The following is a 23,473-nucleotide window of genomic DNA, read 5'->3' as shown; positions in this document are numbered from 1 at the left end:
AGCTTTATTCCGCCTCTCTGTGCACAGACCTTCTGCTAGGGTCTTTAATTACAGTGTAACGCTTGCTTCCACCAGAGTCCTGACCATTCAAGACACAGGATGAGTAAGCAGGGTGTGAAATTGATGAAGCCATTTATAAGAATTTGTTTTCATTTGTTACAGATTTTAGGAAGATGTTAACATGACAGGAAAGGCGTTGAAAGAAAAGAAACCATACACTTACATCTCACAAAACTGAATACTGGTTTTTGAAATTTTGGTGGATTTTTTCCCAGTAGCATTCTAGTTGGCTTAAGCACACACCTTTCACAGGTGTTTGCTAACTGTAATGTTCTTCATTTTCTAGGTGACTGATCTGAGAAACACAGGCAAAAATACAAACGTGCAAAAAAGCTAGGTACTCAGCCACTCCTAATGTTGGCAAGAAGCACATTCGGAAGTATTTAAGTACTCAAAATGCAAAATTACTTGGAACGAGTCACATTAGACATCTCACATTGGTTAAAGCAAATCAATATTCTTGACGTAACCTGGGCTTTAACTCCTTAGCTGTAAATAAGGTATAAAAATAGCCCTACAGTATGCTGTGAAGATGCCACTGTTACAGCCCTGAACATCACAGAAAACCCCACAACTCTGTTGCAGAAAACGGTTTAAAAAATTGGCACCAAAGAAAGTATATGACTACATATCCAACAGAATTTTTAACTGTACCTCATTTAATAAACACCATCAGGCACATACAAGACATGAAACAGAAGATATTCAGAAAAATACAGACTCGTGGAATAAGAGACTCCATCAGTATGTACACACATATGGAGCTAAATGAAAGACCTAACAGGCAACCCTAAACCTGCCATATTCCAGTTTGAAATCCTGGTTGCTACAATGTTTATAGTTAAATATGTGTATATACATATAAATATTATTATAATAAATTATTATGTAAATATAAATTTGTTATAAATAAAATTAAAGCAATACAAGAAAATTATCCACCAAACCAATTTTCAAAATAAGTCATTGACTGCTTGATCTGCAAAGATCCTTTCTCTCCTTAGTTGAACAAAAATAATTTTGTTTTCGATGCAATCTCTAGAGCAGCACTGCGCATATCTTACGTATCATATACCTCTATTAATCAAATGCTTCACAGATACTCTGAGCTCTCACATCCCTTCCCTTGCTTTTATATACATTTTTGTAAACCATGCACAAAGATTCCAAAAAAGGCTGCATTTTAAAACACGAATACTTAGACCTCCAGCATTTACTTTGCTTTGTACTATCATTCAGAAGAACAACAAAACTGCCTTTTTTAGACCAAGATCTGCGGGGAGTTTAAAGCATAATTCATGGATTTCAACAAAAAATATTTTGAGTCAAAGTTAATCATAGATGAGTATCTAGTACCTTTCATTAATTTGAAGTAAACAGGTAAAATACTTTGATTTGCAAAAATAAACTGGTTTGTGGATGCAGGGACAACTTTTTCAAATTTGGATTTCTCTGAAGTGATTACAAAGTCAAATTAGCTTTCTTTTCTCTAGTATGTGATCTTTTTGTTTTGTGCCTATCTATTTACTGAGACTACAGGGTATGCTATTTTATTTTGCTTCTGTTTTCAGGTACTTGCAGTTTGGTGCTTGTTCGGGTTCCCAGTGGTTTAGCTGCATAACAATTTAAAGCCAGCTGTACTCAAACTGCCCTAAATGAAGAGACCATCAATGCTGTCATGTCCTTTCCAAGGTCTCAAATGAGGAAACAAGCTACCAATGAATCCTACCTCAATGTTACTTTCTTTCAAAGAAATTCACTGCATAATTAGAAGAGTTGTATCTGGCGTACATATATTCTGTACTCTCTATTTTAACAACTTCTATCTACATAAATATTCGTGAACTCTTATTATCTATTTCTTACACAATACAACGACCTCCTCCACTAGATGGCCCTGACACTCACCATGTGTATCAAAGCTGTTTGAACACTTACACATGTAAGACAATTAAACAAACAAAAAAAGTACACCAGCAACCAGTTATTAAGAAAAGCCTTTGACGCTGGCATACTTGCATACTCAGGAAACAGACAAAAAGTAAAAGATTATTTTGAAAGAAATTGAGACATATGCATATATTCTAGATGGCACAAAGCAATGCTGTTGAAGAATATGGCCATATTAAAACATGTCCTTCTCCTGAGATAGTTTACCTTGCATACAGCTTCTGATACCCACGGTAGTCAAATCTGTCTTTATGAAGCTACACTATGCCATGTAGACTTAGCCAGACATGCATACATTACAACTGATGAAAGTATATATTCATTATATAACTGTTTTTCAAATGGCATGCAAAGACATCTAGCAGCCCAACCTAAAACATTTTTCAGGTAAAATAATCGACTGTATTTCTCTTAAACTAACATAGTTGAATACATTCAGCTGACAGCATCCATTTTTTTGAATGAGAATAAAGAGTGTATTTTCAAGACTGGAAAATAAAAAGCTATTCCTTGATAAAAGGTACTATTGAATACTCGTATCAGTATCACAACTCTTCTGGTAGTCACGTTTCTCTCATTGATAACTTAAATTGCTAGCTTTTTGGGTTTGGTGGGGTTTTTTTCCCCATACCGCATCAGTCTGCAGAACTCATGGAAAGTCAAAATTTCATGTTCTGAGCTGCAGCTACTTTATAAACAGGTATCTTAATCTTTCTCCTTCACATTCTGACTTCATTTGTCATTCTATCCTTTACGCGCAAAAACGTTTCCTACTGCGAAGTCTGCAGGCAATTGATTATATTTTACTTCACCTACAATATCTACACATCGTGTAAACTGAATGATCTGCATACACAGATTTTTTAGTAACATACACCCTTTAAATAAGGAAACTTTACAAATGCATAGGTTTTCCTTTTGAGGAATTAATCTATCCGTGCAGGGCTAGCGAGGAATTAAAGCAAATATTTTTATTTAACAGGTTTACACACTGGTGTTTCAGCGATCCTAAATAAAACCTGGAGATAATAAATGTTAAATGACATATGAGAAATACTATTGCAAGTTCAATGGTTTTCCCTTTCCCCTTTAATATTTAGCACCTCTTCACTATTTTGATTTTTTTTAAAATAAGAGTAGATAAACACTTTTCCAGTTATCTGTTCTCTTAATGTTTCTTCTTGGTCATCCATGTTTATCTTCATCTGTTATATTCAAAATGTTAGTGAAGATCTTTCAGTACCGATTCTAAAATCAGACTGAATATTTAGCATTGAACAAACCTAAAAAAGAATACACGAAAGTGTTTCAAAGCATCTGTTTTCCAAGAAGAATGTTCAACAAAACTCCCAATTCCTCCATTTCTCTTTTTCTGGTCCCACTTGTAATTCATTGTCAAATAATATTTTCAGTTTTCATTTAAAGAATATTTTTTATTTTATTTTCAATTTGCTATCAGTTGGGGAATTTTTGACTATCAAGTATTTTCACTTAATTTGCTTAATTTCAAGTATTTTTACTATGATTGCAAAAGTAGAACAATAATTGCTCTGCACAAACACTGTGGTTTTGAGCAGGTTAAAAGACTAAATATTTTCAGACATTAATACCATTTTATGCTGAAATAACAACTTAATCCTACAAACCTGCTTAAATTTTCCTCTGATTTTTTCCAGATCTTCTTGCAGCTTATCATAAGTGGGGTCTTCATATGGGAATTTCTGAATCATCCCTATTAATGAATCCAGAGCCCTTATCTTTTTGCTAAAAAAAAAAAAACAAACAAAAAACAAACAAAAAACCAGAAAAACCAATAAGCCTACTACAGAAGTTTTTTCAATCTGTCAATATGAAAATTATACTAATATTTATATATAATAATTCAGAGTGTAGAACCCAGCCCTCCATCCTTCTTTAATTCAACTTCTCCCATTTAGCTCACTGAGATATGTGTATTTGATACATATTTAAGCCATAATCAGAAATTAAGCTGTAGCACAAGTGACAAAGTTAAGGTTTCCCTTTTATCTTACCTGCCAAAAGTTGAGAAATATTAAAGAATCTTCAGAAATGCTGATTAGATGACTGAGCAAAATAAAGAAATGCAATAAAAAAAGCTCACCAGAACAGATATCAAAAATGGCTGACAGTATGGTGGCAATTCTGTCAGATAAATTAATCAAAACTGGACAGAAAAAAAATTATGGAGAAAAGAAGGAAATTCATAGAAAAATGTGGGTTGGAAGGGACAGCTGGAGGTCATCTAGTCCACCTTCTGCGGAAGCTGGACTAACTTCAAAGCTAGATAAGGTTGCTCTGGGCCATCTCCAACCAGATTTTGGAAATCTACAAAGACAGAGCTTCTAGACCCTCTGTGGACAACTTGTCCCAGCACTTAGCTGCTTGCACTGGAAAGGACCTTCTCCTTATGCCCCATTAGAACATAACTTGTTTCAAACTGTGAAAGTTGTCTATTGTCCTTTCACTGTGCACCTCTGCAAGGAACATGTCTCCACCTTATCTAGAACTTCCCCTTATGTGGTACAACTACGCATCTCCCTTGTCTTCTCTCCCCCAGGCTGAAGAAACCAAGTTCCCTTATCCTCTTTTCAGTATCACACAGTCCAGCATATGATACCGCCCTAGTGGCCCTCTGCTCACCTTTCTTGTTTTTCAGTATTTCTTTTGTATTGGGGAAGAGGCAAAACTGGACACCATAATTTGAAACACTATTAAAGGAACAGTGATTTTTTTTTAACCTTACCAGTTCTTTTCATCCGTGCATTTCTGGAGCAGACACTGCCACGTCAGAGCAAACCCAAGGTAGCAGCCAATCTGCGAATTTGTAAGAATGTCATGAGGGAAAAAAAAAAAACAAAACAAACATGTAGTATATATAGTCAAATAAAAATAAAGCACTGCATCGTATGCCATTCTTCAGGAAACAAATCACTGGATATACAAATATGTTTCTACACTGGAAAGTTCAGTAAATTATGGCAGGATAAATGAGGACTATCTGTATCACACAGTACAAGAGTCAGAAAACTACTTGTAAGAATCTGTTTAGCGTCAGATGACAAATATTTAAAATGCAGCATAAAAAGCAATTCTGCAAAACACAGGCCATATTTTATATGCTTTGAACCCCCTAATTTATTAAAGTGTGGTAGTAGGGAGGCAGTTAGAAAACAACCTATTTAAGATGTTTGGTAAGTATTTGTTTTTGCAGCACTGTCAGTTTAAGCAGCCCATGTACAGCCCTACAAAAAGTATACCAGCTGGACTGAGGGAGCTACCAAGTCAACCAAAGAGGAAACTAAACTTTTTTCTGAGTTAATATGCAAACAATTTTACCAGCCTAACTCAAGAGGGTAGCATGGAATCAGAAAGAAGTGTGAGGAGCTGACTAAGCTAGCCTTGCTGCCAGAACTTTTCATTACAACTTTGGACACCAAATGAACTAGGAATATAGGTAAGCTCTTTAGTGCACCAACTGGGTAAGTCAGCTGGACTCCCTTTCAAAAGTGACTTAGTATTCCCAGAAAAACAATGCAGACACCTGAAACAAAAGTTAGCTGACTTTGAGAAATTAAGTCCAAAATTACAGCCTAATCCCACTTCGGTCCACATGTGTGCGTGTACATACACTTGCCATTTAAACTTACAAAACACTGTTGGACTCGTAAGCTCCTGTTGCCTGCAAAACCACTTCAGAGCAGAGTGGGAGTATTTGGTTAGTTCCAGTCTTCTGTTAGTTATGTTCGTTAAGGTACACAGTGGAGGTTCTTCTTAAGGCCCAAACACGGGTTCGGGACTTAATATCCCATTAAGTGCTCAAGCATATTTGAAGTGCAGCTTTCAGTTAATTTTTCTTTGATAGAAATTTAATTTGCATGCCCCAAAACCGCCCCTGGACACTTAGCCGCAGACTTCTCAGTTTAATTAGCACTGTTCTACCACAGGGGCACAGTGCCAATCTTCTGCTTGAGCCCAAGCAGATACTGTGTCCAAGCCCGCCTGAGGCATGTGTCCGAAAACAGACACAATTTAATTATAATGTCTTACTTTAATTTTCTATCAAGCAAGGCCAGTATCAGATCAGCATCATAATTCTGCCCAAAACACAAAATAGGCTGACAGGTCTAAGATTACCCAAGTCACTCTTTCTCTCATTTAACGTGACTTGCTGTCTACAATCCTACTGTCCTCTGCAGCTTCCCCAATATAAGTAAATCAGAGAACTTCCCTATTATGGTCTGTCTAGGACCATATTGTATAAAACTTCCAGCTTTGGAGGCTGCTGTTTAACATTCTCATCTTGGAACTACACAGTTGTAGCATAACTAGGAAAATATTTCATCACTATACATCTCTGTATCACACCTAAATGCAAACCAAAATTTTACTATAACCATCCTTTCAGAATTTGACAGTTTACCTTTTTCACTTCAAAATGGATTAATACCATTGCTACTGTTCTTTCTGTAGGTAACAGACTTTCTGAAACTTGAAAATATCAAAAGGGCAAATTGCCAAATTACCCAAAGCTCTTCAATAGATCGAATAGATTTACATTTGTGATGTTGTAATTGAAAAGAAGGCCTGCCATGAATCCTGTAGTACGGCTTCCCATCAAAGCTGAAAAAATCCAGTTCAGGTCCAAAAATACTGTAACTACATTGTACACCGCTGAACACGCTCCATGTTGTGATAAACTTGAGCTGGACATATGAGACAAGTTAAGGTGCCTCACCATCACTCTCCAGTCCTTCATTTCTAGGAAGGCTTATTGATTCAGGTATACCATTGCGTGAGTACGCCAACACACGGAACTGACCCCATGTACTAAAGAATAACAGTACCTCAACCAACAAACTCTCCCAGTATTAGAAATAACAAAGAGTGCAACAGAGACACCCAGAATTGTCCCTTTATGGTTCTCCACCCAAGGTGTCTCAACATTCCATGTTTTTCCCTAATGCTGAGCCACAGGAGATGGCACAGGGAGGCCTTTAGCCACAATTTTGGGTTACAAAAATAAATGTACAGTTCATCATCATTTTTTTCTGAATAAGCTTGTTTGAATTTGTTTCTCCTTATCCTCACCTTCAGAAAAAAATTAATCAAAATCCCATATAGCAAATAAGCTCAGAAAACATAAACCCGTCTATTTAACTGTTCAACTCAAAATTTAAACTAGTTTTATGGGTCCTCTTGGACACATACAAAACAGTGTAACATAGCAGGCCTCAGACCACCAATATATCAGGCTTTGCCTAACAGTTTCTGTGCTACAGTAATTTTCTAATGACAAAAACATTGCGATTCTGAAGTATTTTCCCATTTACCTCAGACCCGATCTTGGCACCATGCAGCGATCCATACCTCCTTCCCTCAACAACTCCAACGTGACTGCCTTCAGCATAGCCCTCCTGATACCCCTCACCATGAAACCTGTCAAGACAGAAGCATAATTTTTTATCACCTACTTTCATTTCTTATCGAACTCACACCGCACACAAGCAACTCACAGAAACAAAACCATGCTTTATCATCTCCAAAATGCAACTATCCATATTTAGAAATATCACATTGATTTAAACTAAGATATAATTATGCACACTGTGATCTTTTCAATCAAGTTCATAATAATTTGTCAAGAACAACGCACTCTGCAATCCAGCTCAGTACTCTGACCAGGATAACATCGCTAACTACAAGCTCACAACACCGGGTCAAGTTTCCACACGGTGGAAGAGCCGAGATCGAGGAGGTCGGTCGCTCAGCAAGAGCAAAGAGGAGAATTTCCCCCGCCCTTCTCTTTCCTCGCCCATTCTCCGGGCTCATCACCCGCCCTTCGCCCCTCACTTTTTCCTTCTCAGCTCCTACTGCCGGCTGTGGAAGCCCAGGCCCGGGCCGGGGCCTCCCCTGCCTGCCCCTAGGCCGACCGTTACCCGCGGCTAGCGAGGAGTCTGGCTCCGGCCCCGCCTGCCCCCCGAGGCCCCCGGGCCCCAGTCAAAGCTCCCCCACCAACCCCACCTCTCCTCGGCCATCACGATCTCATCAAACATGTCCGAGCTCGCAGGCGCGGCCGCCATCGCGCCGCCAAAGCCCGACCGCGACTCCGCTCCAGGCACGCCCACCCGCTCGGCATGCCGGGAAAGGACGGCAAGCCGGAGGGGCCGCCGCCGGGGTGCTGCCAGTGCGCAGGAGCGCAAACCCCCTCCCTGCGGCCGGGTCCTGGAGCACAGAGGGGGCGTGGCCCGAGGGGGCAACGGCCACGCCTCCTTCGGCATCGCCCCGCCCCTCGCCCCTCCGCCGGGGCGGGAGCGGCCCCCGTGGGCGGCGGCGCGGCGTGTGCGCACGAGGGGGCGCGCGAGCGCCGCCGGAGAGCGCGAGGGGGCCGCGGCCGGGGCGGGGGGGGGGGGGCCTGCACCGTGGGCCGGGGCGCGGCGTGGGGGGAGCGCCCGGTCCGCCTCTGGTCCCTTTCGCCAGCGAGCCCGGCGCTGGTATCGCTGGGGGCTGGCGTGGCGGTAGGGAGACCTCAGTGCCCCGCCGGGAATCGCGGCGTGAGCTGGAGGTGGCACGGGAAAAAAAGTGGCAAAAACAGCGGAAGGATCAGCTTTGGCCTTTTTCCCCGTGGAACTGTCAGGGGTTGTAGTACCGGGAAAAAAAAATGTCTGGACGATGAATTCTTTTGTCTGATTTCCTGACCTTCTTTCTGGACGGTGTAGCTTGTGCAGTCAGCGCAGGCGGCGGTGCGGGCACACACCGTCGGGGTGCGAGGAGCGAGGAGCGGGTTGTGGGAGGCTCGTCTCCAGCCCCGCAAGCCCTGGGCTCCGGTACAAGCCCGTTTTGCGTTGAGCTGAGACGTTGCTGATTTTCAAGTAGTGTATTTTCGATGTATATACCCGAAATGTAAATACTTCGGATGGAAATACCCAAACCAAACTTTAGTGTGCCATTCTAGAATGCTTTATTAAAACATTTATTTGTTATTACAGATCGACACTTAAAAGAAAGTGTTTATACTGTTGTTTTCCAGATACTTAATGAAAATGTGGCTCTGGGCACACCAAAGTAGTCTGCCAATCCAAACAGGGGTACAGGGGGTCTGTTATCCTCTGAATCAAACACAGGAGGGCAGAGGACTCAAAAAGACAGCTTTAAAATCCAGAGATGGGTCTAAAGAAAAAATGAAACTACATTAGAGTGAAAATAAAGTCGTGCTACTAAAGGTTTAGCTAACCAGATGCACCAGCACAGTTCACTAAAAACGCTCCATCGCAGCAGGCTATGCTGATTTATAGAGAGCGACTGTAGTCAGTTGGCCAGCTCATTTTCTGCATTAATTTAAAGTGTAGATATCACTGGATCTCACATAAAATCACTGAAGGTTTGCCAGCGGTGAATATCTACCTGCTCTACAACCACACAATCACAAGCAAACACATACTGTTCACTGATGTCAGTGGAAATATAAAGTGTCTTCGAAGGTTTCCTCTAAGCTAATAGCTACAATTTAAATCTTGCTTTGGAAGTTAATGAAAAACAAGTTCTCTGATCTCAGTAGATCGTGGGATTGATGAAAAATGCTGAAAATATAATAATGTCCCGGCAAGAAGACTACAAAACTCTAGCCTCATTTGGGGGCATTCTTACCTTCAACAATTAGTCTCATCCAACGGAGTTCCTGATAAACCTGCTGTGTGCCTAGACTGTCACAAATTCACCACAAATTCAGAGTCCTAAGGATGTCTTTTTTGCACTACCATTCGCTTCCAAGGGAAACGCAACTCTGCTTTCATCGCGTCTCACACTGCCCAAAAGAAGGGTTGGCTTCCATATATTTTTGAGGAAAGAAAGTACATTTATTTAATTTATCATGTCGTTCTCCATTCATATACAAAGTACACTGGCAGAGTAGAAAGAGTGGTCCCAAATTTTCCATGAACATAGTGTCAGTGCTTTGAGCAGAGGTAAAGTTGATATTATGGCTCTTGAATAAAGGATTTATGGCTTTTTACACTTCCCCAAAGTGGAAATGGAGATGCCCGGTATCTCCTTTCCTACAGCCTTCCCACTACTCTGACAACTCGTATTTGCACATCATAGCTTCTAACTGAGACTTCACAAGGAGACATTTGACACCTGACCTTTAAAAACCTTTTAGGGCTGTAAAATGTACTATTGCAAATGAAAGCACTGCAATTGTCCTACTGTCTTTGAGAAACTATGATCAACCGGGACGTATATCGCGAACGGTGGTAGTGGTGTTTACATTCCCACAGGACCAAAGGCAATGGTGTTTCGAGGTTTTGCACACCAAGTTCCTGACCGAGTCAGGTGTCTGATGGTAGGGAAAGCATTTTCCAGTAATCCTTCCACCTCAAGCTGTGTTCTTGTCAGATTTTATAAGCAAAACAGCCAGGTCTGGTCAGAGCTTGGATGGGAAACCTCAAAGGAAAACTAAAGTGCTCCAGGAAGCGGTGTGGGTAATTTAGCTCCTGGCATTCTTCCCTCCGTCTGAATAAATATTGAACCGACCTCTAACCATGGTGTTGCAGTAAGAAACGTTATGCTGCTGGTGGAAGATGCAGATCCAAAGGTGTCAGCAAATAGGGTCACTGGAGAGCTCAAGACGCTGTTCGCAAATGTAAGGTTGCTCATCTTTGCGCTCTTGAGCAATATTAACGAGCAACGATGCTACATCTACTTTAAAAACCTCTCACTGGTTAAATTAAACAGTGTACCCTCTGAACTCTGTTATTTGCTGTGTTTCCCATCGAAACTGTGCATTTTTTTAGCAGAAAAGTAAAAGTGGATTTTTGACCAAACTTTAAAAGTTCATATTTATTTTATTTTGTTTTCTGGTTTTTTTATTTTTTACAAAAGGGTTTTGAAAGGTATCTAATGTTCAAAGAAAACATAGTGTCTGATCAAAACTGGAACTGAAAAACAGGAAAACAGAATGCCCCAAGCCTGAAAACTTTTGGAATAAAACAGCTTGAAAATTAGGACTACATCTCCCAGGACATGAGGAGCGGGAACCCTCCGGATGTGTGGCAGTGGCTCAGCACAAAGCAGAACGGGAAACACCACGGGAGATGTTTGCCAGCCAAGAAATTTGCAATTCCTGTGACTCACAGCATTTCCAAACGGAAACGTTCAGTCTCTTTTCCTGCCAGAAACTGACATCTTTTTCAGGCAAAACCAACCAGTTTTGTCCCCAGCTGCACTGTTGAGTATGGGTCCCATTTTTAAAAGGCAGCAGCCTTCCACCCACAGGATTTTTTGCATTTTGCAGGTGGATTTTGTGCAGCCGAAGAAGAATCAGAGAAACCACACCTGACAGGGAATTTTTCCATCTCCCTGAGGAATCACCTCCTCCGAGCAGCTGGGGGTTAGCACTCCTTTCGGTGTCCGGCACCTCGAAGGCTGCGAGCAGTGCGAACGGCAGGGTTTAATGACATAAACGGAATATGAAACGGATGTTTTATAGAATAGATGCAAATCCACAACTGCTTTATTGCAGATGAAGTATAATTGATGATGTCTACAGGCAGCACTCGCCAGCCTAGATCTACAACTACCTAAAAGGAGGTTGTAGAGAGGTGGGTGTTGGTCTCTTCTCCCAAGTAGCAAGCGATAGGACAAGAGGAAACAGCCTCAAGTTGCTCTAGGGGAGGTTTAGGTTGGATGTTAGGAAAAATTTCTTCACCAAAAGGGTTGTCAAGCATTGGAACAGGCTGCCCAGGGAAGTGGTTGAATCACTATTCCTGGAGAGATTTAAAAGACGTGTAGACGTGGTGCTTAGGGACATGGTTTAGTGGTGGGCTTGGCAGCGTCATGTTTACGGTTGGACTCAATGATCTTAAGGGTCTTTTCCAACCTAAATGATTCTATGAATCTATTCTATGACTGAATGATGAGGAATGGGAGGAAAACATCAGGACACGCTCACACAGCTTAAACCTGAACTGCACTCATTTGTTGTATCACGAGAATAATAACTTAGGACTGGATGGAGTGACCTTCTGTCCTGGTTTCGGCTGGGACAGAGTTAACTCTCTTCTTAGTAGCTGGTACAGCGCTGTGTTTTGGATTTGGTGTGAGAATGCTGTTGATAACACTCTGATGTTTTAGTTGTTGCTAAGTAGCGCTTATCTTAAGCCAAGGACTTTTCAGTTCCCATGCTCTGCCAGCAAGCCAGTGTGCAAGAAGCTGGGAGGGAGCATGGCCAGGGCAGCTGACCTGAACTAGCCAAAGGGGTATTCCATACCATGGAACGTCATGCCCAGTATATAAACAGGGGGGAGCTGGCCAGGAGGCGCGGATCGCGGCTCGGGAACTAACTGGGCATCGGTCAGCGGGTGGTGAGCAACTGCATTGTGCATCACTGGGTTTTTTTATCCCTCCCCCCCTTCCTTTTTTTGTTATATTCCTTTTCATTACGATTATTATTATATTTCATTATTACTATTGTTATTATATTTTACTTTAGTTATTAAACTGTTCTTATCTCAACCCACGAGTTTTACTTTTTTTTCCTTTCTTTCCTCCTCCTCACCCCACTGGGATGGGGAGGGGGCAGCGGCTGCGTGGTGCTTAGCTGCTGGCTGGGGTTAAACCACGACACCTTCACATATCCCAAGGTCAAAATTTAATGAGCTCTTTCCAAAAACCCTTCCGGAACAGAGATACTTTTCTTAGACTTGCTGTTTCACATGGAGCTCATCAGTAACTGGCAGCAGACAGACTCGAATTCCAGCCTTGGCATTCACTGCCGAGCTTTGGGAAAGCCCCTTTGTCTCTCCATGTCCTTGTCTCTTGTACCTCAACTACGCCACCTCCACAAGGGACTCCATCTTCACATGGCTGCTGCGGAGCCAGATGCCATGGTTTGCTAAAGCTCCTTGAAGTCTCTAGTCTAAAGGAGTGACAAAAGAGTCAGCTAGCTTTCTGTATTGAAGATGATTTTTTTTTATTGCAAATGTACACATTACACTACTGATAATGCACAGAAATTTAAAAAGCTATCGTTTGCTAAAATTCCATGATTACAAAACTTCACAAAATTTGTTACAACTAAAAAACCCACCTTCAAGAGTATATAAATAGAATTTTGAGCATAAATAACAGTAACAAAATAAACAGATGTATGTATTCAATAAATTAATTATAAATATTGCATTGGCAATGAAGTGCTAGGTCAGAAGAACACCAGTATTTCCAGTAGAGCTTTTCTTGTATAGAAATCTCTATTATAAATGAGCCTTCGGAAACGAGTAGAATCCCTGAACCCTTTTCTCGCATTGCTTTTTTTTTCCTTTGTTTCTTTGGTTTCACCTTGGTTATTCCTTCGTCAAATCGTTACAACGGGAGAACAGAACTGAAGACATCAGACATCCGCGTTTTGGCCACGAGGTACTCATAATCCCTTTCTGCAAGAAGAACAGCATGGCTGACCCAGTTCTGCAGCATTTAAGTCACTAAACTGTCTCTCCACTGATTCCCACAGATGCAGAATCAAGCCTGGAAGGGACTTGAAAGAATTGCTGATGGTTAAAGGTTAAACACGAAAATCTGTTTTGCAATTGATTTGACCTATACATCATCCATTTCAGTCTTTCTCTCCTTTTGCTAATGACACGCATGCTGATATACAACAGAGCCTTAATTTAATCACTAGTTTGAACTGCTCATTCCCTACCTGATGAACATAAATGGTAGTTCTGTGCACTCTTCCAACCACACACTGAATTCTCACTAATGGTAATGAGAACTCTCTGCTGGATGATGCTGATTCCACAGTGAACATAAATTAGCCTTTAAAAGAAATCAAAGATCCAGTTTTCCAAAGTACCCTTTAGGAATAAGGGAAGGAAGAAACTTTTTCCTTTTCTTCCCATATTTCCTAAGTGAAGAAAAAGCACAATATACAAGCAGAATTGTTTTTTCAGTGGCATGCTTTCAATAGAAAGTTTTCCCAGAACATTGTCAGCAGCTTTTCAAGAAACAGCATTAACTCTAGTTTGCGTAACCACATTTGCTAGGTTTTCCTTAATCGTGTTTTGTTCCAAATGTTTGTCTTTAAGGCCTCTGAAGAGGAAAAGGTTTTCTGCATTTGCTCCTATGAGCAGAAATAACAGGTGAACATATGTGATAATGAAGTTGATGTAGAAAAATGGTCATTATTTTATCATCACCATGGTAATGGAGGAACTCTGATGAAGCTGCTAAGCTTTTCTTATTTAATCCTTCTTTTCCAAATAAAACTGTGGATAGGCAATTCTTTAGACTATAGAATAGCCTCTGGGCACTCATCTCTTACAGGTACAACACATTGCACGGAAAAGGCTGGCTCCATACTGAAATATACAAAAAAGTTCCAAATATCACTACATGAAAAGCTAAAAACCCTGCAGTATTCTGCAATATTTCTTTAAAAATGTGGGGGTGTGATCAGAGTCATTTCTGAAAGCTCGGGCTCTTCACCGGCGACAGTTTGGAGGTGATGCCAAAGGGGTCCATGCTGTCCGTTTCGAGAGGCGAGGAGTACACCTCTGGTTCAAAGGCCTGGCTGTAATCACCGTATTCACCAAAGTCTGTTGACTCCACGGGCACAGTGTTGATCATAGGTAAGAAGTGAGATAGTGGAAGAAAATCTTTTCCTTTGAACTGTTGTCTTTGCTTGGCACTACTCAAAGACACCGATATTCCGTATTTTTTTGATTTATATACATTGTAGCCATCTGGACGAATCTCCTCTTCAAAGGAACAATCCTCAGTGGAATACCTGAGCTGAACAGCAAGGCGTAACGAGAATTACAAATACACCCACCGGACTCATTGTATTCAACCACAACATAAACCTTTGATGTGACCAGCCCTTGTCCCTCAGCTCTCAGAGGGGGTGTCCCTCTGGCTTGTCATGGGTGCCCCAATTGGGTGCACCTTGCAAACTCCACTGCGAGATCCAAGGTGGTGAGCTGCCCGCTGCCTCTCTGCCTGGCTGCTGCAGGGATGCAGGTGGGACCCATTGCTCTGGTGACTGCTCTTTCAGTGATGGACCGCAGCCACCAAGATGAAGTGCCCTGAAGCGCCCTGAAGTGGTCAGGCAGTTGGACTAGGTGATTGTTGTAGGTCCCTTCCAAGTGAAATTATTCTATTCTATTCTATTCTATTCTATTCTATTCCATTCCATTCCATTCCACTAGAGCTCCCCACGTTGCACATAGTATGCATTTTGGGTTATGAGGCCATTAGAAGACCTAATCCAGAACTCCCGAAGTTAATGCACATCCATCCCATTAAATAAGCTTTGAATCCTGGATATGTACTTCTCCACAGCTACCACACTTACCCTGTCCTAAGCACAGGGAAAAAGAATCTCAGATGACAGTGCTCATTTAGACAAACTGTCCTTAATTGCTGACGGTACTTAAGTGCAGTCATGAGACCTAATCCAACAATCCTCAGGTATAAAACTCCGGCTCTGTTAGAGATTTGCCTGTATAAGGGCTTCAAGATCAGGTCTGTAGAAAGGCAGCACTGTCAAAGACACCACACCGCTTATGCAAACATGGCCAATCAGTAAAACAATACTAAAAAGGTAATTGCCTCTTTTTTCCTCAGCATTTACTGAAATTACGAAAGATTAGTTAACGCAGTGTTATTTTCTCATCACACATCAGCTAGAACTGTCAAATTAATACCAGCACAAGTTAAGATTTTGTATAGAAGAATGTATTTTCTTAGGTATGAATTTGTGGAATTACATCCGCGATACACTGTACGGATAGTATAGTAGGAGTTTGCATCACCAGGTCAGACCTTTCCAGATCCTTACACAAGCACTGTATTTCTTACAACTCCAGTGCTATTTCAGGCTCAGCCACTACAGGTGATTGAACTCACTGTCAATAAAAGACAATTGCTGATTATGTCTCAGTCTGCAGTGATAAAGGTGTCCTTACATGAATGCTCCGCCTGTCTGAATAGAGAGCATATTTGATACTCTTCAGTCCTTTCTCAAACACCCTTAATAATATGGAGTACAATTAAGTGCATGCATTTGGGTGTCTTTTAAAAGCACTTTTTAAACTAATCAAGTAATTTAAAAAAAGGCATTTTCTCCAACTAAAATTATGCAATATTTATCCTTCTACACACATTGTATCTCAGAAAAATATGTGTATATGACACAAATTTATGGCTGAATTGTTAGCTGTCCTTATTGCTATGAGTGCTCAGCCTCACTAACGAGGATGATGAAATAAAAAAGCTTCTTGAGCAAGTGCGCGTTACAAATAACAGTTATTGATTGCGCCCCCCATGTCTCAACTGTATCGTTCCCTCTTCATTTCATTGGGATTGTCTCTAGCGTATTTTTTTAAACAAGTACCAAATGCACTTTAAGTATTTCCAGATTATTTTTTTCACAGGAGGAATTTGTAGTATGTCAGTATATTAAGCAGTTACATGATTTCCCCTAAACTACAGACTACGGCACACTGCACATTCAAAAATCAACCCTAGTCGTCAGTTTTCCAGTGTTAAAAAAGGGCATGTTGCAGGAGTGCAAGTGGTTGCCCGGTTCAGTCCCCAGACACTGTATTTGCCCTTTTGTTCTTCCATTCCTGAGCGTAGCGCTGATAAGGCAAAGAATTGCCTGCAGAGCTGCCTGCCCGGGGTTTTTAGCAGAGAGGTGAGAGCAGGTGTCCACAACATATAGATGCATCGGCATGGCTACATGTCATTGTATTTTCAGAAAAAAAATCCTGCAATTAATACTATACACCAACAAACCCGGTCTCAGTCAAGGCATATGCATATGCCTTCAAAATGGTGTTATATGAAAGCTATTTTAAAATTCTGTGACCGCTAAAGTCCAGCCGGCAGCTCCAATGGGAGTAGGATCCAGGCTCTGCTTTGTTTTCATTGATCATTTTGCTTTGGATATACATTAAAACATTAAGCTAATAATTGACCTACCATATCATCTGAACCTAGGCACCTTATCACAGCATCGATTGATTCTTGCCCAGAAAAGCAAGGAAATTCAGAAAGGCAGGCTTAATCCTACTTTATATATGCTTTCAAAAACATCACTACATCAGTATTGCTCTTATTAAAGATACTGGGAGTTTTGACAATGGCCCAAGTCCTTGCCCGACTGAAATCAGCAGAAGTTTTGCCGGAGTAATCAAAGCAGAATCAAGCTGTATCTTTACTATGGCACAATAAAAAGCTGTCGCTCTGTGAAACTCAGGCTCCCATAAAGCAGTTACGCACAGACTGATTCTGAATCTTACCCTTCAAATTCTAGAGTTGGCAACTTATTCATGTGGCTTAAAAAACAAGTTTATATCGCTGATAATGACTAGCTGATACGCTGACTTACCTAGGGAAAAAGCATGACCTAACAAAGCAGTGTCAGCAGGTCACTCAACTCCTCAACCTCTTGGAGTCCCGCAGGTGTGCTGTTATCACAGGTTAGAAGCGAGACAGCGGAGAAGAATCCTTCTTCCCCTCGAAATCCTGTTTCTCTTTGCTACTACCTCAGAGATGGCAACCCCGTGTTTCTGGGGCTTGTATGCCTGGCAGCCATCTGGCTGCATCTCCTTTGCAAAGGAGTAATCCTGTTTTTTTTCAGAATACCTGACCTGAACGGTGAGAAATTATTCCGATTCTATGGCGTGACTTAATCTATTTCTGCGGCAGAAATGCGGCCACCCACCGATGAGGCTTTTTAAACAAAACGCAATTGTGCCCTGGACTGTATTTTCAGTATATTTTGGCAGGGGACATGCAATACATACTTTGCTTTCTAAATGATGTTTCCTTGCTGCCTTCTAATAATCCTCACGGCCTTTCAGGCAGTAACAGTGACAAGAATCACCGGTCCTATAGAGAAAAGGGGGGTGGGGGGGACCTGAAACCTTTGTTAACCCATTACTAACCGCAGCGATAAAAAAAAATATGCCAGCCTTTTGGTCTCGCCTGCCGTTTCAGCGCGGCGGCCGGGCTGGAAAGTTCCCTCGGGAAAGGCGAGCCCGGGGCAGAGCCGCCGGGGACCGGGGACCGGGGGGGAACGTCGCAGCTCACCTGCCCGTGCAGCCGCCCCGCCTCGTCCATGCAGAGGTAACGGGAGCTCCGCACGCCCTTGATGGCCACGGTGCGCACCGCCACGGCGCGGATCTCCAGCAGACCTGCGGGGGCAGAGGGAAGAGCGGCGTTAGCTCCGCGGCCCCGTCCCATCCCATCCCGTCCCGCTCCGGTACCGCCGCCGCCGGTACTCACTCTGCGGGCTCTGGCTACCGGCGGCGTCCACCCGGCCGTCGCCGCCGATCCGCAGAAAGCAGCTGAAGAGCCCGTGCTTGCTGGCGGTATAGAGGTGCCGGAGCCGGATCGGTTCCCCCCAGCCGTAGTTAACGTGCGGACCGGCGTCGGGCAGCGGCAGAGAGGCGGCGGCGGCGGCGAGACCCAGCAGCGCCAGGGCGGCGGGGCGGGCGGCGGGGCGCGGCCCCATGCCGCGGGTGCGGAGCGGGGAGGAGAGGCGCGGAGCGGCGCGGAGCGGAGCGGCGGTCGGGCGCTGCCTGCGCTGGCTGCGCCTCGGGGATGTAGCGCGGGCGAAGCCAGCCCCCCGGCCTTTTATAGCTCTCCGTTATCAGCCCGATCGATTCGGCTGCATCCAGCTCCAATATAGAGCCCATTTCATAGCGGGAATTGGTCGGATCGGTCCCTCCCCCCGAAAATATTGATCGGATGACATCATTTCGCAGGGGACACCCTGAAGTCGCTCCCTCCCCATCCGCACCTCCGAGCTTTCCCCCCTCTTCGAATCTCCCGGCCGCGCCTCTCCCCGTCGGGCCGGGGCCGGACCCCCCGCGGGCCCGGCTGCCCCGAGGGGACGGGGCGGGAGGGGCGGCACTGCCGGTCCCGCAGCCCCTGCCCTGATGTGAACGCCGGGAAGGGGAACCGGGGGGGTAAATCCACACCCCGGCGGCGGCTATGCGGAGGTGAGGCAGCCAACGCGGGGGTGAGGCCGCCCTCCCTCGCCGCCGCAGCTCAGCTCCTGCCTCAGCCCTTGCCCATCCTTTATTTCCCTTTTCAGAAATAAAAGAGCTGCGCCTTCGGGGAATGCTTTTGAAACCTCGGGTCACTTCCCAGGGCAGGGGCCGTGCCGCCGCGGCGGGAGCGCTGGGTGAGCCGTGCCGCCGTTCCCCGTTACCGGCGGCCGGCGGGGCACAGCCGCACGCCTCCCACGCCGCGCCGCGACGGGGCGGCCCGGTACGGCCCGGTACGGCCCTGCACGGTCCTTGTACGGCCCGGTACGGAGCCTCTGGGCGGGCCGGCGCGGTTCCCGGGCTTTATTGCCGCCCAGCCATCCCCGGCTGTGTCACTAGATGGAGCCTGGCACCTGGGATGCGGGCTGGCCTCGCCTGGGGGGAGCCGCTGCCTGGGGGGCTCTCCAGCTCCTGTTCGTCCTCATTTGTACAAAGAGATTGGGGAGGAGGGAAAAAGCGTGTGTAGTAAAACTGCATTGCGCCCAGGCAGAGGCCCGATCTCAGCATCAAACAGATTTCTTTTTTTTTTTCTGGTCTGTGCGTGGACTTTTTCCACGCGGGGTCCTCCCCGGGAGCTCAGTCAGCGAGCGCACCAGGAGAGATGGAAAGAAGCAGACACACACATTTTGGGTTGTTCCGCGCTTTTTGCATCTCAGAGGCACTTTAGGGGATTGCTGCTGACTTTTCTGCTGTCCATCCAAACTGAAGGGACAAAAAAAGGAATTTTCTCGGATCTCAAGAGAGAAAATGGGTAATTCCATAAAGAAAAAAAAATCCTTCCCACACAGAACACATTAAATAACAATTAAGCAAAACATAATCCCATGCCTCCAGCAACTTCTCTGAAACAACAAAGTTTCAGTCAAGTTCCACATACTGTTTTTATATTTTGCTGCCTGTTTACTTTCATCCTTTTGTCTGTACACTTGCATTTCCCTCCTGTAAACACTCACACAAATAACTTTTCTTTATGAGTAATATTAGCTCAGTGAGGCTATGCACATAGACAAGGTCATACAAAAATATGCAGTCTTGTAGGAAGGTGGCCTGCACTTGTATAAATGCTTAGACTTATTATCATGTGTAGCTTATGGTACTGAAGTTAATCACATCAATCTATCAGTGTCTGAATGATCAGGGTCTTGCATCACAAGCTCCCTGGAGCAGGGGATTTTATGTCAGCAGCCTTTTCAAAAGCAACTACTGATTGTGACTACCTTTGGGTTTTTTTGATGATCAGCTTGAGACACACAAAAAGGAGCCCAGTTTTCTCTGCATGGTTGATGAATAATTAATAAAAATCAGGACCACTGCACTCTCAGGTGTCTCCTGCTGCATCCTCCAAATCATGGGCTGATTTGAGAAATTCTGGCCTTTCAAACATCACACAAGTTCACAATATTATAAACCCAGTAAATAATACTAAGGCATCTGAGGATCTCTTTTTTTTTTCCTCTACAGAATTCTGCAATGTTATTACATGACTGCTACAAAAGCAGTTCACTGCCCTGCAACCCTGGGCCCCACAGCAGTTGTGCATGTAACTCATCCTGGCTACATATGCATTCTTCAAGGTATCAAGCACCCACCACACACACAGAGGTTATGGTCTGAAATGAATCTGAAAGGCTTTTTTAGTTAATTTTGTTGTGCATTGCAGTGAATAGAAGCTATTTTATGATTATCATTTCTGTTATACTATAGTGTGAATAATATTCACTATCATAAGTATTCATGTTCTTCATTAAGAAGTCAAACTTCTTTCAAGTGGTAAGGAATTGATGCTTGCAACTTGTTTATTCATTTTGAAAGCATTATTGTTCCCTTGTGAAGACCAAAAATTGAGGCAGAAAGGGCAAATCATTTGAACTAAACAATATTTCACATCAGTGAAAAAGCTGGCTGTAAGTGAGAATTTCCTAACAATTGATGGAGAGCTTTTAAAAATTATTTTCATTGTTACTGTTGCTGATGTTAAGTGGACTGATGTTTAATGGTTCATATCAAATTAAAATTAAAATTAAGCACTTAACTAATTTTTTGGAATGATGTCTCTTGTTATAGGAAGCTTTCAATCTTAATCGTTTGTCCAAGTTCCTCTGTAGTCAGTGACAGGGGTAAGTGCCTACCAAGTACTCCAATACTTATTGGTATTGGATAGTACCAATCCTATCTCAAAACAGCTGCATAAGAGATATGGGCTAAATAATCTCTGTAAGTGCCTATTTCTTTATTGGCTCTGGAAAAAAAGCCTAGATGATTAACCCAGATTAAGTACCTTATTTTTAGCTAGAGCTAAATGAGATAATGAATCTCACTGTTTTCAAAATACAATAGTTGCGACGTGATTTTTATTTCAGTTCCTATCTGTGTCACTGAACTTTATCATTTATTGGCATCTTTTTACCAAAGTTCAATAGAAAGACACATGTCTTTGCATGTTTCTACAAATGTATTGCAGAAAAAAATGTATTTGCAGAACAAATGTATTCTAGGGTGAATCACACCATCACTCCAGTGCTGGACCTGCTCCCTGTATAAACAGAGTCTTCAACAAAGAAACATGGTAGTGTAGGACATTTGGCTTTTATGGGGATAGAAAAAAAAAAAAAAACCCAGGAGAAAAGTCTTGTAGAAGAAAAATACCTCCTGACCAAATAGTACACAACTGCAAAAGCATTTTCACCTGTCGTAATGAATCATTTATTTCCACTGCACTTTTCAATGTCCCAGTGTAATTTCTGCAGAACAAGAACTTCAGCTTTCTGTAACACTAAAGCTGAACTGAATGTGTTTTGGAAGAACATAACTGCCTATATTTAAAAGTCAAACATCCAGAGATCCTGGAACATGCCAAAAAGATAACAGAGAGCTTGTGCCTCAATGGGCGATAACATCATTGGAACCAACTGAAATGAAACCAAGGAAGGTGGCCACAAATAATGATCAGAAATAGGGCATGAAGCCACCCATGAGTAGAAGGTGGTCATAGCAGGCTACCTTGTGGCGGAGATCAAAGGAAAAATTATAAAGGTGAGTCACTCAAGGCCGAGTGAGGGTCAAAATGTGATGAACTAGATGTGTTTAGAATGAAGAGACATCTGCTCGATAGAATAACTTCAGAATATCATGGTGAAAGCTTTAGATAAATGTCATTGCAGAAAGAGGAAAACAGTACAGAAACTTTAAAGACTTCCTGCTTCCTTTGGGGTATCTTTGGGCTCTCCTGCAGATTTAGGAGTAGGCATTACATGAATGTGATCCAATATTACTTCTGAGAAGAGATTTGTAAGTCTTTTCCCCTTTTTCTGAGGTCGGAAGTGGGAGAATTACAGGGGCTGTAAATACTCTGAGGGAAGCAAGGTCCCAAGCAGAGCTAGAGATGTTAGTGCTAATTCCTTTGGTTTCTGATTTCTGCTGTAGTTCCTGCATGTCATCCCAGAAGTGACAGCAAAAAGAAAGCCTTTATTTTCCCTGTGGCAGAGGGCCAGCAGAGCAGTCCAGTCCTTTCTCTCTTGCTTCTGGTAGAGAAGAGTATGTCAGGCAAACGAGGGAAGGCAGAAGTGAAGGCATAATACACTGCGATATGCGGTTATTCGAGCATGAGGTTGTTCTATAAAGAGCCTTATCAGCACAGCACAAGTTAAAAAACCTGCCTAAGAAGGAGAGGTTACTCCACCATATGTCAAGGACTGCTCTGCTTCCCAGCTGCTTCTGCAATCCAAGAGGCATAAAGGTGACAATATTTCTCCCTGGGCTGTGAATGAGCGCAGAATTGAGATTCCACAGCTCCCGCTGCGTGCGCCCACTGACAGGATGTCATACGACGGGACAAGCATTCGCGGAGGCTCTCCCCAGATATCACAAGTGTCATAGTCCTCAGTGAATTTGTAGGATCCAAATGCATCAGATACTTAAAGATGTTTCAAATGATCAACTTCTGGAGGGGTTCCTCTTCTAAAACTGCTCTGCTAAAGAAGGTCAATGTGCTGGAGAGATCGTTGCTACTGTAATTTGTAGTTGCATGTGTTATTGCTGGTTCTTTCCAATGAACGCAGCCAGACAACTAATTTCAAATATCTCTCACCATTCTGTTATCTAATGCTTTCTTAACCATTGCTATCAGTCAATGCATTCCTGAGAGCAATACTTAGCCTGGAATTGACTTGAAGCTTTCACAGTCAAACGATATCTTCTGATTAAGTCTACTCTAAAGCTCACAAAAGTCCCGTCAGCTTCAAATGGTCTAAATGCATTTTTTCATCACTGTAAGTTGTTATTTCATACTTTGGAAATACTTAATCCACCCCGTCTTTTCTGTGTGCTATGAAATCCTTTGTAATTCTGATATAGAAGTCTTATTGATTTTCTGGGAACATACTTAGTAC

The 23,473-nt window shown here is 42.9% G+C and overlaps 2 protein-coding genes across 2 annotated transcripts; both read right to left on the bottom strand.

Moving 5' to 3' along the window:
• Positions 1–988: 988 nt before the first annotated feature.
• On the bottom strand, positions 989–8,111 carry LTO1 (LTO1 maturation factor of ABCE1). The gene is made up of 5 exons (XM_050898458.1): positions 8,053–8,111; positions 7,362–7,467; positions 4,775–4,845; positions 3,657–3,774; positions 989–3,293 (listed from the first exon to the last, which is right to left on the bottom strand). The coding sequence occupies exons 1-5, from the start codon at positions 8,109–8,111 to the stop codon at positions 3,225–3,227; spliced, it is 423 nt and encodes a 140-aa protein (XP_050754415.1). The 3' UTR covers positions 989–3,224.
• A 6,373-nt stretch (positions 8,112–14,484) lies between these two features.
• FGF19 (fibroblast growth factor 19) lies at positions 14,485–18,547 on the bottom strand. The gene is made up of 3 exons (XM_050898350.1): positions 18,319–18,547; positions 18,124–18,227; positions 14,485–14,817 (listed from the first exon to the last, which is right to left on the bottom strand). Exons 1-3 carry the CDS (start codon positions 18,545–18,547, stop codon positions 14,485–14,487), a joined length of 666 nt encoding a protein of 221 aa, XP_050754307.1.
• Positions 18,548–23,473: the final 4,926 nt, after the last annotated feature.

The sequence above is a fragment of the Gymnogyps californianus genome, chromosome 5 (assembly GCF_018139145.2).
Source record: "Gymnogyps californianus isolate 813 chromosome 5, ASM1813914v2, whole genome shotgun sequence".
NCBI lineage: Eukaryota > Metazoa > Chordata > Aves > Accipitriformes > Cathartidae > Gymnogyps > Gymnogyps californianus.
The sequence above is the reverse complement of the archived record's forward strand: the minus strand, read 5'-3'. Positions and strand labels throughout refer to the sequence as shown.

Coding starts and splice junctions, on each gene's coding strand:
- LTO1 (XM_050898458.1), bottom strand. CDS start 8,111: ATGGCGGCCGCGCCTGCGAGCTCGGACATGTTTGATGAGATCGTGATG. Junction 7,468..8,052: donor ATCGTGATGGCCGAGGAGAG/GTGGGGTTGGTG, acceptor CTGTCTTGACAG/GTTTCATGGTGAGGGGTATC. Junction 3,294..3,656: donor TCAGAGGAAAATTTAAGCAG/GTTTGTAGGATT, acceptor ATTCTTTTTTAG/GTTTGTTCAATGCTAAATAT.
- FGF19 (XM_050898350.1), bottom strand. CDS start 18,547: ATGGGGCCGCGCCCCGCCGCCCGCCCCGCCGCCCTGGCGCTGCTGGGT. Junction 18,228..18,318: donor CGGTAGCCAGAGCCCGCAGA/GTGAGTACCGGC, acceptor CTGCCCCCGCAG/GTCTGCTGGAGATCCGCGCC. Junction 14,818..18,123: donor CGGGGCGGCTGCACGGGCAG/GTGAGCTGCGAC, acceptor CTTGCTGTTCAG/CTCAGGTATTCCACTGAGGA.